Source organism: Rhinopithecus roxellana, chromosome 14, assembly GCF_007565055.1.
Source record: "Rhinopithecus roxellana isolate Shanxi Qingling chromosome 14, ASM756505v1, whole genome shotgun sequence".
NCBI lineage: Eukaryota > Metazoa > Chordata > Mammalia > Primates > Cercopithecidae > Rhinopithecus > Rhinopithecus roxellana.
The window spans coordinates 33,365,256-33,384,660 of NC_044562.1; the positions used below are offsets into that span (position 1 = coordinate 33,365,256).

Sequence of the window (19,405 nt, forward strand, 5' to 3'; positions counted from 1 at the left end):
TCCAGCCCTGGAATTGGAACTGTGGTGTTGCAGCCAGGAAGGCCCCTGAGCATGGGAGGTTCTTGCCACCATGCACCTGTTTGAGTCCTTTACCTTGGAGCTTTCTCTCACCTGCTTTGGGGGAGCAGACCAACTCTTCCCTGTACCTCCTGCCATGATGCTTTCACAGCCAATTAAAATTCTATTCCACTCTCAGCAAGCAAGCTGGCAGCCTTGGGTCTTCCCAGCAGGATGGGCTGGCTGCAATTAATGTCCCTTCTGGAGCCCGATTAGTGAAGGAGAGGCCAGGATACTTATTCTATCCCCAAAGCCACATTTAAATTAGGAAATGGGGGTTTCCCATCTTATTGCCTCTATTAAGAATCATCAGTTAATGCAAATGTGTTGACTCCTTTCTATTTCATTTGTGGTAGTGGACCCAGATTAGAAAGCCAAGAGGCCATTTCACAGCTGGATGGTCCCGGGAACAAAGGCAGGAGATACTCTTTGATTCCTTTAGTCTCCGAATTCCAGACTATTGGAATGAATGGAGGGCACACTTGATTAGGCACAGGCTAGGAGTTGGGGATTCAACAGAAGCCACGGGAATAATTTTTATTATTATTATTATTATCTTTGAGCTTTGAATGTAGAACGTAGTGCGTAAGAATGATGCATTTAAGGGCCAGGCATGGTGGCTCACTCCTGTAATCCCAATACTTTGGGAGGTCAAGGTAGATGGATTGCTTGAGCCCAGGAGTTAAAGACCAGCCTCAGCAACATAATGAAACCCTTCTCTGTAAAATATACAAAAAAATTTAGCTGTGTGTGGTGGCGCACATCTGTAGTTTCAGCTACCTGGGAGGCTGAGGTGGTAGGATCACTTGAGTCTGGGAGGTCAAGGCTGCAGTGAGCTGTGATCATGCCACTGCACTCTAACCTGGATGACAGAGTAAGTCCATCTCAATATATATATAAAATATATTATATATATTTGAGTTTTTTCCTAAATGCATATATATACACACTTGAATTTTTTCTTAAATGCATATATTTATATATTCTACTGGATGTATCCAGCATATATTCTACTGGATGATAAGAGACATCAGGCAGAGGACAGTCAACCTATGCTGAATCAGACAGTGTCCAGCCAATGCACAGATGCATTAGTGAGTTCAGCCAAGATCAACCAAGTCAGATCAGCGGAACCACTCAGCCAACTTGTTGGCTTGTGAAAAGTAATAATAGTTGTTATTTTAAGACACTAATTTTGGAATGCGTATGCAGAAGTGAAGTCAGCAGCTGGTGTTAACTGATACAGCTAGTAAATGACAGAGCCAGAAGTCGTCTGATCTGAAAGCCTGTGTGTTGTTCATTCACCATGAAAAGATAGGAAAAGGCTGAAATTGCAGCAGGGAAAATACAGGTTAGATTAAGATATGTTTTTAACCAGAGTCTTTTAGTCACACAAGAGTCTTACTGGGGAAGAGTGTGGGGTTCCCTTATCCAGGTATCTTACAGAAGGCAGTGGTGAGCAGTTATCTGACTGACAGGTTTTAAATGTGGGACCTTTCAGCCCAGGTGTCTTTGCCCTAAAGTTTGCCATCTCAGAGACTAACTATGCTGAAACATTTAACAAGAATACTCTAAGTCATTCCTGTCATCCGTCAGTTCCAAGGAGAAGGCAAAGCACCCAAGCTAAGCTTCTGCAGCCTCCAGCTGGCAAGGCACCCCCTGGTTCTCTTGCATGGCTGAGACCCCCCTCCAAGATTGCCACAGTTGCACTGCTGCTCATTTCTGACTTAGCTCTTCCCCAGTCCTGCAGCCACATCCCACTCCTTCCCTACAGTGTGAAGAAAGGTAGAAAATAGAAAACAAAAACAAAACAAAAAAAAACCCGACTGTCTACATCTTCTGAGCCTTTCTTTTCAGGGTCACAGTGGTGGCACTGTTGACAGTTGCCCATGAGAGTGAGGAGAAAGGACAAGACCTTGAACATGGGGCAATAGCAGCAGATAGTGACATGCTCAGAAGATACAGATGGGAATTTGTGTCATCCTCCTGAAGGCCAATTTGGCAGTACATATTAACAGCCTTAAAAATGCCCTTTGAATTAGTAATTCCACTCCAGGACTGTCTTCTCAGGAAACTCATGCACAGGACCTGTGAAATCATGGATCACCATGAGAATTTTTTCGTGACATAGTGTGAATGGAAAAATACAAGTTAAAACAGGCTGTACATTATGTTCCTGACTTAGGGGGAATTATATGTGTGGGAAGGGGCTGTAGTTATGAGGAACATTTTGATTTATAATAAATCTATACATTTCTAAAGATATTTTAAGATGGGAGTCATGTTTCCTTCCCAGCCTCTGGGCATGTACATCCATGGCTATCGTGAAAGCAGGAAAACATACCTTAAAAACATAACAGAGGCTGGGCATAGTGGCTCACGCCTGTAATCCCAGCACTCTGGGAGGTCAAAGCAGGTGAATCTCTTGAGCCCAGGAGTTCGAGACCAGCCTGGGAAACATGGTGAAACCCCATCTCTACAAAAAATGAAAAAATTAGCTAAGCATGGTGGCACACACCTGTAGTCCCAGCTACCCGGGAGGCTGAGGTGGGAGAATCACTTGAGCCTGAGAGGTCAAAGCTGCAGTGAGCCATACTGTGCCACTGTACTCTCCAGTCTGGACAAGAGAGCCAGACCCTGTTAAAAACAAAACAAAACAAAACAAAACAAAAAAACGTGAAAGACTGGCAAAAAGTAGTCTAGACAATAAAGTGGTTGAAATGATCAATGACATGAGAATAGAATTTAAAAATAGAACTTTTCAGGGTGGACGGATGATGGTTGAGCAGAAGATGAATGAAGATTAAATAATTGTGAAGCATAAGAGGATGGGGAACATGAGCTTGGGTCACCAAATCCCAGAAAATAACTGAGAACAGCAGGTCTTGATTGCTTGCTTAACTATCTAATCATCTGAGATAAAAAAGGTAATATGTTATATACCAGCTACTAATTAAGTGAAACGCAGGCCTGAAAAGCATGGCAAAAGCTGAGAATCCATCTGGATTTGAGAGAGTGTGTCCTCGCTTGTGAATGTCTCTTGGGCAGGTGCCCTCTTGAGTTCTCAACACCAGGGCTAAGAGTCAGTGCTCAACCAATACTGCTGAATAGCTCCTAAGAGAAGACCATGGGGGAGGGCGTGGTGGCTCACTGTGGGAGGCCGAAGCGAGTGGATCATCTGAGGTGGGGAGTTCAAGATCAGCCTGACCAACATGGAGAAACCCAGTCTCTACTAAAAATGCAAAAAAAAAGTAGGCAGGCGTGGTGGTGCATGCCTGTAATCCCAGCTACTTGGGAGGCTGAGGCAAAAGAATTGCTTGAACCCAGGGGAGGCGGAGGTTGGGATGAGCTGAGATTGTGCCATTGCACTCCAGTCTGGGCAACAAGAGGGAAATGCCATCTCAAAACACACACACACACACACAAACAACAACAACAAAGAAGAAGACCATGGGCTATGGCCTCTCTCCTTTGGACGGAAACAGTGCTGGTCCATAAATATCCCCCTGATCCCTGAGTGCAGAGGTGTGGGCTGTTCTATGAGCTTTGGCCCTGTCTCATGTTGATTTTCATATATAGATCAGAATGGGAAAACTGGGAGGCACTGGTGAGCAAGGAAGACCCCAGGGCTCCCTTCCATCTGCCAGGACTGGAGGTAGGCGGTCTGACCAGAGGCTGGGGGAGGGCAGGAGGACCTTTGATGACCAGGCCCTTCCCAGCTCTGGAAGTAAGGAATGTAGAATTCTTTGAAACAGAAAATAAAATTGCCAAGATGACAGAAGCTACAGCCACTTGGAGCAGCTTAGCAGAAGCTCGGAGTCAACAGACCGAAGTCTATTCACACGCCATAGTAATTCAGATTCTACTTAGCATGCTTATTCCTGACAGGGAACTGGAGCCAAGATTTCAGGAATAGTACGTTTCCTTGAGAGGTGTGAAAAGAACTGGGCCAGGTTTTCAGCAGACTCTGGCACGGCTATCACCTGGTGAGAACGACGAGGCATCAATCTCCCAGGGGCGCAGGACCCACCCTTTGGCGCTCTGAGCCCAGAGCAGGGTTTGGTCTTGAATTTTTTCCTAGTTCAGTGCTGCCCCATTGCGCCACCCTCACAAAGGCCAGTGCCCTCTCTGGGTGGCAGGTTTTTCAGTTTAAATGGAGTATAATGATGAAGCTGATAATGAAGAAGAAATACAAGTCCCATATAGAGAAAGAATTGAAAAACAATTTAAATGTTTACTGCAATGTCTTTATAAAGTGGGCAGAGAAAATGATAGGGCAGAGATTTCTTTTTCTTTCTCCTGTTCCGCTTTCCTTGCTAAGCTCTTAAAATGCAGATCATTTTACCCTTTGGGCCCTGCTTTCACTTTCTGTAGGCAAAACAAAACCCCCGGTTTCTCCTGGGAACACACAAAAGCTCACAGCCCTACCTGAAAGCCGGGAGGTAAAGAGAGGAGATGGCTGTAAACATTCACAACTTAATACCTGTTTGTTTCCTCTGGTCACAGAAGGTAGAATCACACATATGCAGGAAGAAGGCTTGGGGAGGGGTGAGTCCTTAGGAAGAGACATGGAGGCAGGCAGGTGCAGGAAGGGCTGGGGTATCTGATTTTTTTATTTTTTATTTTTTGTTGAGACAGTCTCACTCTGTTGCCCAAGCTGGAGTGCAGTGGTACAATCTCGGCTCACTGCAACCTCTGCCTCCCGGGTGCAAGTGATTCTCCTGCCTCAGCCTCCCGAGTAGCTGGACTACAGGCACGTGCCACCAGGCTTGAGTAATTTTTTTGTATTTGTATTTATTTATTTTTGTTTGTTTATTTATTTATTGAGATGGAGTCTCGCTCTGTTGCCCAGGCTGGAGTGCAGTGGCACAATCTCGGCTCACTGCAACCTCCACCTCCCAGGTTCAAGCGATCCTCCTGCCTCAGCCCCCCAGTAGCTGGGATTACAGGCATGCGCCACCATGCCAGGCTTTCTATTTTTAGTAGAGATAGGGTTTCGCCATGTTGGCCAGGCTGGTCTTGAACTCCTGACCGCATGATCCACCTGCCTCGGCCTCCCAAAGTGCTGGAATTACAGGCGTGAGCTACAACGCCTGGCCATGGGGTATCTGTTTTGTCCTTTCCTCCCCTTGACACAACCAGGCCGTTAGCCACACCTGGAGACTGCTGGCTTTCAGCATAGTTATGACCCACACCCATGATCTAGGCTTCCAGGCAACTGTGCACTCTCAGGTTTCAGACTGATGAACTTCATTTACAAGGCAGTAGAGTGAGGTGCCTGGGAAGGCCACACACGGAAGGCACCCCTTGTCCACAAGCCAAGAGAGCAGTGTCCTCTCCCTACCTCTTTTTGTTAGGATGTGAAGAGATGAAGGATGGATAGGTGGGTACCTGAGAGCCACCAATGACACCACAGTAAACACTCCCTAGGTTTCAGACAGGGTCCTAAGAACATCTCACAGCCGGGTGCAGTGGCTCATGCCTGTAATCCCAGCACGGCAACATGGCTAGACCCCATCTCTACAAAAAATAAACAGAATTACGGCATGGTGGTGCATGCCTGTAATCCCAGCAACTCAGGAGGCTGAGGTGGGAGGATCCTTTGAGCTCAGAAAGTTGAGGGCTGAAGTTAGTTGAGATCACGCCACTACACTCCAGCCTGGGTGACAGGGCAAGACCCTGTCTCAAAAACCAAACCAAAACAAAAAACAAACAAAAAAACTCCTCACCTTGTATTATCCCACTGAATCCTCATGAGCACCTGGGGAGGCAGGAAGTATCTTTGGTCCCACTTTACCCCTGAGAAAACTCACTCCAGGTCAGCAAGGATTCAACACAGCCAGCTTGGGTCTGCCTGCCACACATCACCCCGTGCGTGTCGGGTGCTCAGGACAATACCTGGCCTCTAGTACACATTCAAAGGTGTGAGCTACCAAGAGAGGCTGCAACAATAGCAGAAGCACTAGCAAAGCAGTATAGCTGCAGATGGTGTGGATGGGGTTTGGAGTGGGTAAGTACCTTGCACAGCATCCCTCACCTAGCAAGTGGAAGAACTGGGATTTGAACCCAGCAGTCAATGCTTGCATACAGGGTTTGGCACCTGGTAAGTGCTCAGTAAGTTTCAGCTATTGGTATTTATTTTTATCTTTGTATATATAAGAGTCTTAAAGTAATATAGAAGACAGAAGGTTTGCTGAGGAGTATCTGGTCCAGCACTTCACAAAATGAGTCTCAGCCAACCTTACTTCAAGAGAAGAGAGGGTCTTCACGGAATCAGAATCTCTGGAGTGAAGCCTGAGCTTCTGAATGTGTAACAAGCCTCCCAGGTGACTCTTACGCAAGCTAAACTCTGAGAACCAAGAAATCAGGGCTTAGATTGCTTAAGCCCGTGGCCGCCAGCCAGAGAGGGTGGCAGAACTGGAATTGACTCGTAGGAAATATCTTGCTTTTTTTGCTTTGTAAGAGTCAGTGATACACAGAAGAGGTTCTAAGTGCCTAGGGCCATGACCCGGAACATTAGTGAAGTGTAACTTGTCATCACAGCTCATTTGCACTTGCAACATCTGCTGTTTCCCCGAACATACTGAATATTAATTACAGTGAATGAAAATTAATTTTTGAAGAATTTCACCACAGCTCCTACAAACAACACCACGAGAGTTTTGCACAGCTGAGGCTGGGATCCCTCTGCTTGTATGCAGAGACCACGGAGGGCTGCTCGTAGGAGGCAAGAGTATTTGCCACTTAACTTGCCAAGGAGCCTGTGCCTTTGCCTTGGCTTGAGTTCTGGGAAAGAGAGAGAACATGGTGACCTGGCATCCCTGAAATTCCAGGGTAGTGGCCTGGACCTTGGAAACAGGCCCAGCTTGCCGTTAGCAAATAGACCAATTCTGGTCTCGCAAGATTTATCTAAATTATGTTTTTCTATTTAGCCAGGGGGATAACTGAGAGCAGGTCAGTCTTTAATTGTAGCTGTTTTGTAACAATGGTGATGGTAATGAAGAGTTATGCAGAAAGACAAACGGACAGTATATTACACATGTAGGTCGTTAGAAATACAGATATGATTATAAATATACACATTAAACGTGACCTTTTTTTTTTCTGCCAGCCCCCATGTAGCTTGGTTTGTTTATTATGCAGATCATGTTTGACTTCATAGAATTGGATGTTATTTAAATTCAATTATTGTGAGGCTAAGTTCTTCTTTCTAGTACCAGCTGAGTAAATTTAGAGGCGGTTAGAGGGAATAGGTACATTTGTCTTATACCAGTAAAATTATAGGGAGAAAAGCATTGTAGGAACAAAATAATTATTGTGAAAATGAAAAGCATAGTTTTGGAGGGTTTGGCTTGGATCTGTTTGTTTTCCTTGTCTCTTTTTACATTCTTTTTTTACATTGAAATGATGAGCAGAAAGGCTGGAAAATATTCCATGAAGACAGAAGCAGATTAAATATGTGTGTGTGTGTGTGTGTGTGTGTGTGTGTGTGTGTGTGTGTAAAAGTAAACTGCTGGTAGGAGAGTAGAACTAGAAATAATTATGTGGTTAATTGGATTTAGTGTAGATAACTACAGCTCATTAAGGCCTTAAATATTTTTTCCCTAGTAATAGAGTTCTTTCTTTTTTTAATCAAATTATCTTGCAACAATGCCTTATTTCCTCTTGCCAGTGTCAACACACTGTTAGTCTCCTGAAGCCAAGACTTGGCCTTGGTGCCATCAGGAGGGAAGCAAGAATCCCAGTGTGAGCCGGCTGGGAAGGGAGCATGTGAAATGCCATGGACAGGTGGTGCAGCTAAAGGATTGGCTGGGACGGACTCCAACCAGAAAACAAAGAGCTGCTCACACACTATCAGACACTACATGAGGGGAATTCAGATTGTCTGGTCTGTGAACAGCAATGGATTCTAGGGCCATGGGAGGTCTTTGAAGGTCATCTTGCCAGCCAGCCTGCCTCCCACAGATAAGGGGGAAACTCACTTAATCATTCTCTAAGGCAGCAGGAGTCAAAATCTCCTCCATTCATCTCTCCTCCACAATCTTTGTTGGAAAGAAGGTCTTTATGGTAGGTTATTTTTCTTGATCCTGATACCAAAATACATTGACCTCTCACAGGTCTGTAGAGTGAAGAAATTACTGCCTGGTGTCCTGAAGGAAGAAGACACTGGAATCTTCTGGTTTCTCCTAGCTTATTTCTGTTCACTGTCCCCATTGGTGATCCCCTTTAGTCTCCTCCCCCGCCTAACCCTTTCCACCAACCCAGATCACAGACACAAATAGCTGGTCAATATCACACACAGTTTGGTTGTGCCAATAAAGTTGGGGGTGTGTGTGTGTTATTGACAAGCCTTATTGTTAGCTGGTTCCTCAAATATAGGAGTCCAAGAAGTGTTACAAAACAGTACTTTCTCTCACAAGTCTATCATCATAGAGACGATCTAATATGGACACTGGAGAATCCCTACTATCTCTGTCATCTCTCCTTATTCTCCTCCACAAATCTGGTGAATTTTTCTACTTCTATACCCATTCCTCCCCACACCAATACACATGGGCTCCACCTCCACCCTGGAGGGGAAATTCTGATTTTAAGGCTTTAGATTCTCATAGTCTTCACAGTGGAACAACTACAAGGCAACTGGACATTTCCTGCTAATGTGGACTCCGTCTCAGAGTAAATTTTAATGGGTTGCTATGCTTCCAAAAACCTCTGCCCCTTAACTTTGTCTTAACAGATATCTCCCCCTCACCAAGTGTGGGGTTGTGAATAAAGTGTGAAGGGGAAATAAAACCCCATGTTGTCCCACCCCCTAACATAAACACACACCAACTAATACCCAATAAATACTACCTACCGGGAACTGGTTTAGAGGAAAGGGACTCAGGGGAAAGCACAATATGGTTTCTGTCTTGGTGTTAATATCATAACAGGGGAGCCAGCAAGGCCATCTCTTACATCGGGATAAAGAAGGTAAGGGTCTGATGGACAGGCTGCTGTGGGTGGGAGAAGAGACAGAAGGCAGGTGTCACTGCAATGGGCAGAGAGGATATGGACAAATTTGATGGACAGACTGGTTCCAGAGCCCTCCTTTTCCATTTTCTTGAGCAAGTGACAACCTCTCTATCTTCATCTATAAAATGAAGGAAATTGTTATTAGCTTCATTTAGCTATTGAGGTAGTAGGTGCTATAATGTCTGTGAAAGTGTTTGTATGTAGAACTGTGAAATATTTATAACAATAGAATTATTAATAAGAAAATGTTACAGAGAGGAGAAAGAAAGGAAGCCAGAAAATCTATCAACATTCGAAGTGGGTAAGAAGGTAGGCTTAGAGATGAGGCGATCTGCTATAAACTCTTACCTATTAGCCAGCATTTACTGAGAGCTTACTGTGTGCCAGGCATGGAGCTAAACAGACTCTCTTACCATCTTCTTCCCTCAGTTTCACAGATGAGCCATTTTACTTTAAAGGAAAGGACACTTAGTGCTGCCACAAGCATACTTTATTTCTCTAGTCTAATCACCCTAGAACTCTCCTGGATGACTATTTTATGCCAGTCCTCAGACCTTCAGGACATCCTCCCCAATCTTCACTCTCAGCCCTTGCCTTTTCTTCGTATTGCACTTAGAAAATAGAAGAAACCAGAAAGAAAACTTGCCAAGTCCATGATTAATGCTTTATTCCCATCAGCAGGATTTGACAAGGTCCATTGCTCCCTCTTTTCTTGGAACACTATCTTCTTCTGGGCTTTTGGAAAAATATACTCTTGCCATCTCACTGAGCTTCCCTTCTCAGTCTCTTCTGCTGGTTCTTCTACATCTCCTGACCTCTAAACTTGGCATCCTCTAGTGATCAGGTCTGGTACCCTTTCCTTTTCCTACTTACACTCACTACTTTGGTTGTCTCATTCAGACACATAGCTTTTAACACCATCTGTACACCAAATGACTCTCAACTTTATATCTTGAGCCTGGACCTTTCCCCTAAACTCCAGATTAACATACCTCTCAATACTTATGTGACATCTCCTCCTGGATATCTAACAGGCATCTCAAAGTTGACACTTTCAAAACTGAACTCCCAATCTTTCCTCCAAACCTGCTTCTCCTTCAGTCTTCCCCATCTCAATTAAAGGCAACTCCCTATCCTTCTCATTGTGCAGGTCAAAATTGGCATCATTCTTGACTTTTCTGCTTCTCTCCTTACCACATCCAATCCATCAGCAAATCTTAACATCTACATCCTCAAAATATCTCCTGAACCTGACCATTTATCAGGACTTCCTCTGCTACCATAGTGGTCTAAAACGCCATAATGCTCACCTGGATGAATACAACACCAGCCTTTATTTGCTTCCAGTCTGTTTACAATAGAGCAGCCAGTGATCCTGTCAGATATGATCAGATCATGCCACTCTCCTTTGCTCAAAACACTCACGATTGCCCATCTCATTCACAAATGCCAAGTCCTTAAAATGATTTACAAGCCTGGCCTGATCTATCCCCTGACTCTTGATCTGTGTTGTATCTCTGACTTCATTTTCTGCCCCTCTTCCTCTAAACTTCTCTACCCCAGTGACACCAGCCTCTTTGGGTCCCCTAGAACATACCAGGCATGTTTCTGCCCCAGGGCCTTTGCACTTGATGTTCCCTCTGTCCAGAATGCTCAGCCCCCAAATAACTGTATGGCTTGCTCCCTTACTTTCCTTGGCTCTTCATTCAAATACCTCCATTGAGTGAAGCATTCATACATAGCCACCCTATGTAGGATTTCAACTCGCCCCCTCCTTCTATTCCATTTCCCTTTTCCCTGCTTATTTTTCTCCATCTCACATAACAGCCTCTTAGGTACATATTCTTTACTATTTTTTAATCATATTTATTGTCTGTCTTGACTAGAGAATGTTAGTCAGTTCCATTCACTGCAGTATCCTTATCACCTAAAACAAAACCTGGAACATAGTAGATAAATATTTAATGAATGAATGATAATTGAGCAAGGCCCACAGATGTTAAGCAACTTGCCCAGGGTCACACAGATTGTAACAGCTTGGATATACCCAAGTCTGCCTGAGATTAGAGCCCAAGCTTTTAACCATCATATTAGTCTTATTAAGGAATATGTCCCTAAACTGTACCCCAAGGCTGATGTTGCTATTGTCTCCTTGTTCTGTTCTCTCAGATTTCCAAGCTACAACATGGTATAGGACTGTTTTTGCTACACTAGACTGTGTTTATTTCTTTCTACTCAGTGGCAGGGTTGCCTGGCATCTGTGTGGGCAGAAGGGGAAGTCTTTGGTTTACCTATCACTACCATGGCAACCAGGTAACCTAGGGGACTCCTAAAGCGAGACCTTCAGACTGAAAGAGGTGAAAAATGAAACAAGCTCAGAATAAACAGGAAGAAATCTATGAATGGAGAAACAACAGGAGATTGGTGCCTGCAGCTTGCTGTGTTATTGGCAGTGTTGGGAGGGAAACAATTTCTTCTCAACCGTTACAAGTTTCTAGTTGGGACAGACCCTTGTAACAAAAGACAGATTAACAAGAGAAAAACTAGCAAGTTTATTAGGGTATGCAGTGTGTATCACGTGGGAGAAACTTCAACGAAAGGTAATTCACTGGCTTAGAACTCTGGCTAATATAGCATCTTCAACAAAAACGATCTATTTTTAGAGAAGTGGCAAGACAAAGGAAAAGGACTTTGAGCGTCTATGGGCAGCAACTCGGGGGGGAAAGAAAACAAAAGGCAGAAAAACTTTAGTGAACTTTGTTAATATAAATTCCTCTATTGCAGTAAGCCTTGCAGTGAGCTGAGATTGTGTCACTGCACTCCAACCTGGGTGACAGAGAGAGACTCCATCTCCAAAAAAAAAAATATATATATATATATATATATATATATATATATATATTTATTTATATTAAATGTTTTATATATTCATATATAAATATATATAAATTCCTCTGGTGTCATCTGGAGGTTAATGAGAGTCTAAAGCTGTCTTCAGTGTTTACTTTTGTTCTCCTGATGGAGAGGGGGAGACAGGATAACTTTTGTCTTTGTAAATCTATGTCCTGCTTTTATGCAAATAGAGAAAGAGAAGAGAGCTCTCCTAAATCTGCTGCTTCTTAATTGTCTTAGCTCAACACGCCTTCGTATTTTGGGGAGGCATATTATGGTCTCCCACTGCAGTGAGCGAAATACATCTGTTCTCCCTCCCACCAGCTCCATCCCTCCTGCCTCCTGCCTCTAGCACGACCCCACTTAATCCATACAAGAGGCCTGCACTCTTCTTCTGTTTGGCATCCCCTGAAAAGAAGGTTCCCCAGACGCTCCCAGTGTCCCCATGGTGACACAAGGGATGATCTTGGGCTAGAAGTCAGGGTCCCTTATCCATCCCAGAAGGGCAGAGTCTCTTAGAAAATTCTTTAATCTTCACTGTTTTTGGTGACACAAACTGACTCTTTTCTTTCGGCAGTCATTCCCTTCCTTATCTGTTTCACCTGTCTTAGAGTGACAGTAGGAAATAGAGTTGTAGAAGAAAAAACTATGACATTAAAGTTCTTATAGAAATGTGAGTTAGAATTGTAACAGTTTAACAGGAGGACTTACTTGTGCCATGCACTGTGTCAAACCCTTGCATGCATGATCTCATTTAATCCTTTAATCCAGGCACAATGGCTCACGCTTGTAAACCCCACACTTTGGGAGGCTGAGGTAGGAGAATCATTTGAGCCCAGGAGTTTGAGATCAGCCTGGGCTACATGGTGAAATCTCATCTCTACAAAAAATACAATACATGTGGCTGGGCATGGTGGCATGTGCCTGTAGTCCCAGCTACTCAAGAGGCTGAGGATGGGAGGATCATTTGAGCCTGGGGAGGTCAAGGCTGCAGTGAGCCATAATCATTCCACTCTGCACCCCAGCCTGGGCAACAGAGTGAGATCGTGTCTCAAAGGAAAAAAAAAATCCTTACAACTACCCTTGAGGAGGTAAAAGTTACTTGCCATGGAAAGATGAAGAAATGGAGCCTCAGAGAGGTTAAGAGATTTGGCTAAATTTGCACAGCTGGTGCAAAATGAAGGGGCTGTTTCCCAAAACCATGTTCTTAACCACTCCTCCACAGTGTGTCCCTTGGGGGCCAGATGATTAGAGAAGATTCCATTTTTCTTGTTTCAGTCATTCCCAGGGCAGTCTCTGGCCCCAACACTCTGAGCAGATCATTGAGGAAGTGTCTAGTGCCCTTTGCATTAATGAGCCCCTTTGATCTGTGGAGTTTGCTGAGCTCTGCAAACAAGATCACAGTAATCCTCCCAGCCCAAATGCTGGAGCCTCAGTAGCTGGGCCAGAAGGGCTTGTCTTTTCCCATACCCTGGGGCCTGTTCAATTAGTAAGCACACTTTAATTGTACATCGCTGATGTGCTCAGTTCTATGGGGTATGTAGGAGCAGCTCTAATCCCAGAGCATTTGAAAATGATGAAATGAAAAACTGTGGGTAATGATGGGAGACTTGGCTGAGGGTCTGACCTGGGCCAGGAATTGGGGTGGGACCTGGAGAAGGGGAGACTTACAGGCACAGGTGCAGGTGGGGCAGCAGGAACCAGAGGATGGAAGGCGGATGAGCAGAGCGGGTGGTGAAGCTCAGAGTCTGATGGCCGTGTGACCTTGAGGGAGTCATTTAACTTTTCTCCTCAGTTAGGGATATCTATTATATTGAGAGAATTTTACTAGGGCAGAGGGGGCTGGAATTCACCTCAGTGTCCACGTAGCACCATTTTGGCTTTTAACAGAGTTTACTGCAAGGAGCGTCTTCCTAAGTTTAGCCTGAATCCGTCTGGCTCATTTCCACTTCTGTTGTTCTTGGAGACATACAGGTCTGACCAGTAGAAGTTGGCAAAGAGTCTCTGTTAAAGCTTTTTAGAAGCTCTAAACACTAAAAAGATGATGGGCTTTTCCCAAAATGTACATAGAAATACACTGAATCATAACCTACAAAACTTGCCTGAATGCCAGAGTTAAAATAGCTTGTTTCTGGATTCCCCCCAACCCCCACAGCAAATCCCTGATCATCACTTCCTTTATCAAAGTTAAAGTTTTCTAACAGTTTGTTGTCCTTGCTTTATTTACCTTTTTTTTTTTTTTTTTTTTTTTTGAGATGGAGTTGTACTCTGTCACCCAGGCTGGAGTGCAGTGGTGCCATCTCTGCTCACTGCAACCTCGGCCTCTGCCTCCTGGGTTCAAGCAATTCTCCTGCCTCAGCCTCCTGAGTAGCTGGCATTTTAGGATCATGCCACCATGGCCAGCTAATTTTTGTATTTTTTGTAGAGATGGGGTTTTGCCATATTGACCAGGCTGGTCTTGAACCCCTGACCTCAAGTGATCCACCTGCCTTGGCCTCCCAAAGTGTGGTATTACAGGCGTGAACCACCTCACCTGGACCATCCTTGCTTTCTAATATTTGTAATGCCAGAAGCAAGTCCCTATGCTGCCTTTTGGGGTTTTCTTCTCCCTAAAGGGAAACGAATGGTTCTCTGGAGGGGAAGCAGCATAGTCCTGCCCTCTTGACCCTCAGCCAGTCACTTGGATTAGGCCAGTTCATGCTCCTCCCTTCTCCACCCAGATTAGCATGCTGAGGCTCGGGGGGCTCCCGTGAGCCCTGATGGTCCCACAACCAGAGCCCAGGTCTTGTTATCAGCTGTGCCCCAGGCAGCAGCTCTTCCTGCCTTGTCTCTTGGCTGCTGCTTGGGAAGCAAGGCGTGGAGACTTCACTGTTGCTCAGCACTATTGCCAGGGACCAGAAGTAATGTCTCTTACCTGATGGGCAATTTGACATGGCTGCTTAACAACCCGATTAATCAAACCCAGCTCATCCTGTTAGAATTAATGAGCCTAGGAAATGCTGCCACGAATAATGAGGAATTTCGCCCCTCCCCCAGCACATCTCTCCACTCACCCCCTCCTGTTTCCTTTTCAGTCATATAGCAGCTCCTCAGTACAAGGGCCCTTAGGCCTTGATGAGTGTGCTGAGTGCCCAGCAACGTGGGCATGTCCCGCCTCTTCTTTTCCTCTCCAGGAGGTAGCTGCCTACCTGGAGCCAAAGGCTGGCCATGTCCTAGAGAAGCAAAACCTCTCGTTCGTAAGACAGATACGCATGCATTCAGCTCTCAAAGTTGTGTTGAGTATCAAAATTTACCAGGCCCTTTACTAGATGTTAGGGCTGCAAAGATGGGTAAGATATTGTCCCTGTGAGGAGCAAATGGGGGCGTGCTATAACAGAGGGTATGGGAAGGGCCTGGAGCCACAGCAAAGGGGGCCTGTTGATACTGGAGGAGCAGAGTGGGGAACCAAGGAGGGTTTCATGGGGATGAGCACCTGAGCATTTCTGCCAAGTTCATTCATTGCACAAATACAGAGTGCCAGGCACTGAGCAAGATGTTTGTTCCCAGAGTTAACAAAATGGATGTGGTTCCCATTCTCATGGAGTAGGCATCTCATTCCTGTTCCTCAAGGCAATGCAGGCAACCTGAGAAGACACTTGATTTATTTTTTCATGTACTTATTCAAACATGAAAACTTATTTAGGGCTTGGCACCTTGGGTACAGGGCTTGCCACTGGAGGAAAGGGGTGCAAAGACGAATACCTCACCCTGCCTTGTGGGGCTCCTCTGGTGGGTAGACAGGGATATGTGTAGATCTTCATAATGATGCGCCAAGCATGCTAACAAGGATGTACCCAAGTCACTCAGCATAAGGCACTCAGAGCTCAAAGCACTGTGCTCAACGTGGAGCAGCCAGGGACCACTCCCAGTAGGAGGCGGCATTTGAATCATCTTGAAGACAGAGAGTAACAGCTGACAGGTAGACCAGGTGCAAAAGAACATTCCAAACCTCATCCAGGCCACTGTGAGATCCTTGAGTGATAGGAGTTGAAATGGAAAAGAAATAAGATTCCAGGAATCTTAGAAGGAAGAGCCGATTCTACAGTCTGCAGCCAAGTGCGTGATTACAGAAGCAGATGGAAATCCATAATTTCAAGACCAGCCTGGGCAACGTGATGAAACTCTATCTCTACAAAAAAAAAAAAAAAAAAAAAAACACTAGCCGGACATGGTGGTGCATGTCTGTAGTTTCAGCTACTTGGGAGACTGAGGCCAGAGGATCACTTGAGCCCGGAAGACAAGACTGCAGTTAGCCACGATCGTGCCACTGCACTCCAGCCTGGGCAGCAGAGTGAGATCCTGTTTCAAAAACAACAAACAAACAAAAAACACAGGTTTCGGCCACGACCATCTGACATATGGTCATGAGAAGTTCTGGAGAGTGAGCCCAACGCTGCAGTCCACTCAAAGGAAGTTTCAAATCCTGACACCATCTTGCTCAGTTTAGTCCTCTGCCTCTCTGATTCCAAATTCTCCAAGCTGGGCTTCCCAGCTAACCCCAGCCAGGCCCAAGGGTGGCTGGAGGGACCCAGGCCTTCAGTGAGGGCATCTGCCCAACATCCTAGATCCCCACATCTACACTGGCTAGAGCTGATGGCGGCTTTCCCTTTAACGTGGGTCTGAGCCTTCCAGTTTAGTCTCCACTAGCTAGCTTTTGTTATCTGTGTTGCCTGTCTGTCCTCGAGGGCATTTGAGTTTGCAACCCTTGGCCGAGCTTTCACAGAGACGCTTCTGCAGCCTGACACCCCACTGTGAACAGCAGAGGCTTCCGCAGAAACCAGCCCACTCATCTTCGTAGAACCCTAGGAATTAATAGTACTGTGCTGTATCAAGTAGGAGCAGGGGCTCAGAGCTGTTAGTTGTGCTGACCAACATGGCTTGGCTCTCATGGTGGGGGTGCAGGAGCCCAGGCCTCCTCTGTGGAGTCTGGTGCCCCCAAACAAAGCCTGTGGCCTACTTGGGTGGCCCAAACCAGGCTGCAGCTGCCATGCTCCTGCCCATCACCCACCCACTAGCCACTGTAGGTCTCAGCCTCATCACCTTGTGCTCTCTCCCTGCAGGGGGAGCTGCTGAGCCCGTGCCGCTGCGACGGCTCGGTCAAGTGCACACACCAGCCTTGCCTCATCAAGTGGATCAGCGAGCGGGGCTGCTGGAGCTGCGAGCTGTGCTACTACAAGTACCACGTCATCGCCATAAGCACAAAAAATCCTCTGCAGGTACGACCCAGGGCTGCCCGGTGGGGATGCTGGGCCTGGGGCTTCCACACCACCTGCTTCAGCAGGTGGCTTGCTTCACCTTAGATTCAGGACAGTTTGAGGGAAAGGAAGGAGAAGGGCTGGGTGGGCAAGCACGGTGGGCGGTGTGGGGCAGGAGGGAATGAAAGGACATTTGTGTTTTCTCTTAAGCTTCAGCAAGAAGAAGAGGAAGAGATGGGACAAAGAGAGGGAAATAGATACAGAAGGAAAGAAGTGTGGAGAATCAGATGGAAAAGGGAGAATAAGTAAGTGATGGATGAATAAATGAATGCAGAAAGGAGAGAAGGAAAGGAAAGGAAGAAATGAAGGAGGGAGGGAAGAAGAAGAAAAACAGAAGGGCCAGAGGGCAGAAGAGAACAGGAAACAAAAAGACAGAAGGTGGGAGGGGTGAGGAGAAGGATTGAGATCAAGCTACGGGCTGGTAAATAAGAAATAAAGGCTGGGTACGGTGGCTCACGCCTGTAATCCCAGCACTTTGGGAGGCCGAGGCGGGTGGATCATGAGGTCAGGAGATTGAGACCATCTTGGCTAAAATGGTGAAACCCCGTCTCTACTAAAAACACAAAAAATTAGCCAGGTGTGGTGGTGGTGGACGCCTGTAGTCCCAGCTACTCAGGAGGCTGAGGCAGGAGAATGGCATGAACCTGGGAGGTGGAGCCTGCAGTGAGCCGAGATCGAGCTACTGCCCTCCAGCCTGGGCGGCAGAGCGAGACTCCGTCTCAAAAAAAAAAAAAAAAAAAAAAAACAAACAAACAAAGAAGAAGAAATAAGAAGAATAGACTCAATGGCACGTCTCACACATCAATGTGCATGTAATTGATCTGCAGTCTTGTCAAAATGCAGGCTACTCAGTAGGTCTGGAGCAGGACCTGTTGATGCTTCTGGTTCAGAGACCACTCTTCCAATGGCAAAGAACAGAGGTAAAACAGAAGAAACAGGAGAGGGAGGCAGAGAAAAATGGGAATATAAGCAATAAGAAATAGAAGAAGGAGGCCGGGCGCGGTGTCTCAAGCCTGTAATCCCAGCACTTTGGGAGGCCGAGGCAGGTGGATCACGAGGTCAGGAGATCGAGACCCTCCTGGCTAACACGGTGAAACCCCGTCTCTACTAAAAATACAAAAAGCTAGCCGGGCGAGGTGGCGGGCGCCTGTAGTCCCAGCTACTCGGAGGCTGAGGCGGGAGAATGGCGGGAACCCGGGAGGCGAAGCTTGCAGTGAGCTGAGATCACGCCACTGCACTCCAGCCTGGGCGACAGAGCGAGACTCCTCCTCAAAAAAAAATAAAAAATAAATAAAAAGAAATAGAAGAAGGGGAGAGAATAATATTAAAAAGCTATCCTGGAAAGGCAGGTAGGACCAGGGTAAAATGAGGGCCTGCCACACAGATTCAGACAGAACTTAGGGGTCCTATGACTGCCCCTACCACTCTATCCCTGCCCTGACACATCCATTGTCCCCAGAGAAGCTGGCAGGCCTGTGCCGCCCTCACAAATGCCCCAAATCAAGCAACTCTCCTTCGAGGCACACACACATACAGAGAGCATTTTGCTTCTGAAAATACCTCCACATATGCATGATCAGCCAATTAAGCTGCCACATAATCAATTAGCGAGCATGAGAGTGAGGATGGGGACTTCAGCTCGTGGCACAGTTTCACTCCTCCTCTCTGGGGTGGTGGTAGAGGGGGGAGTCCTGAAAGCCCAGGAGGTGTAATGGGGGTTGGGAGGGGTGGTGGCGACGGGGTCTTTGTATGGAGGAACAGCTGGAAGCACCCACAGCTATGGTGTCCAGGGTGTTTTGTTTTACACCACATGGAGTTTTACATGGGGCAATCCCAATAATGAGTCTCTGTGTGTATGTGTGTTGCATACACACAAGTGTGCTGGGGTTGTGGGGCATTTCTGGAAGGTGGCACTAAAAGCCCCAGGCACCTTAGCCCTCTTAGACTAGTATACCAAGGGGTCATAAAGAGGTGCCTTTCCCTGCTGCTGGTTCCATCTTCAATTCATTTCAAAATCTCAAAGTGTCTTAAAATAGCAGTGTCACGAGACAGCTGACTCCACATCCTCTGGGCTCCAGCAGGGGCCTGAATGCATTAACCCTCCCCTTTCTTTTCATCCAGCTCAAGCCTCAAGAAAGGGTCAGATT

General features: G+C 46.1%; 1 protein-coding gene across 1 annotated transcript in view; it reads left to right on the plus strand.

Moving 5' to 3' along the window:
* MARCHF4 (membrane associated ring-CH-type finger 4) overlaps nucleotides 1–19,405 on the plus strand; it is a 112,970-nt gene that overhangs the window by 69,136 nt on the left and 24,429 nt on the right. Inside the window, exon 2 of the mRNA XM_010362318.2 lies at nucleotides 17,064–17,219. Within this exon, the coding sequence (XP_010360620.1) occupies nucleotides 17,064–17,219 (156 nt within the window). The remainder of the gene's footprint in view (nucleotides 1–17,063; nucleotides 17,220–19,405) is intronic.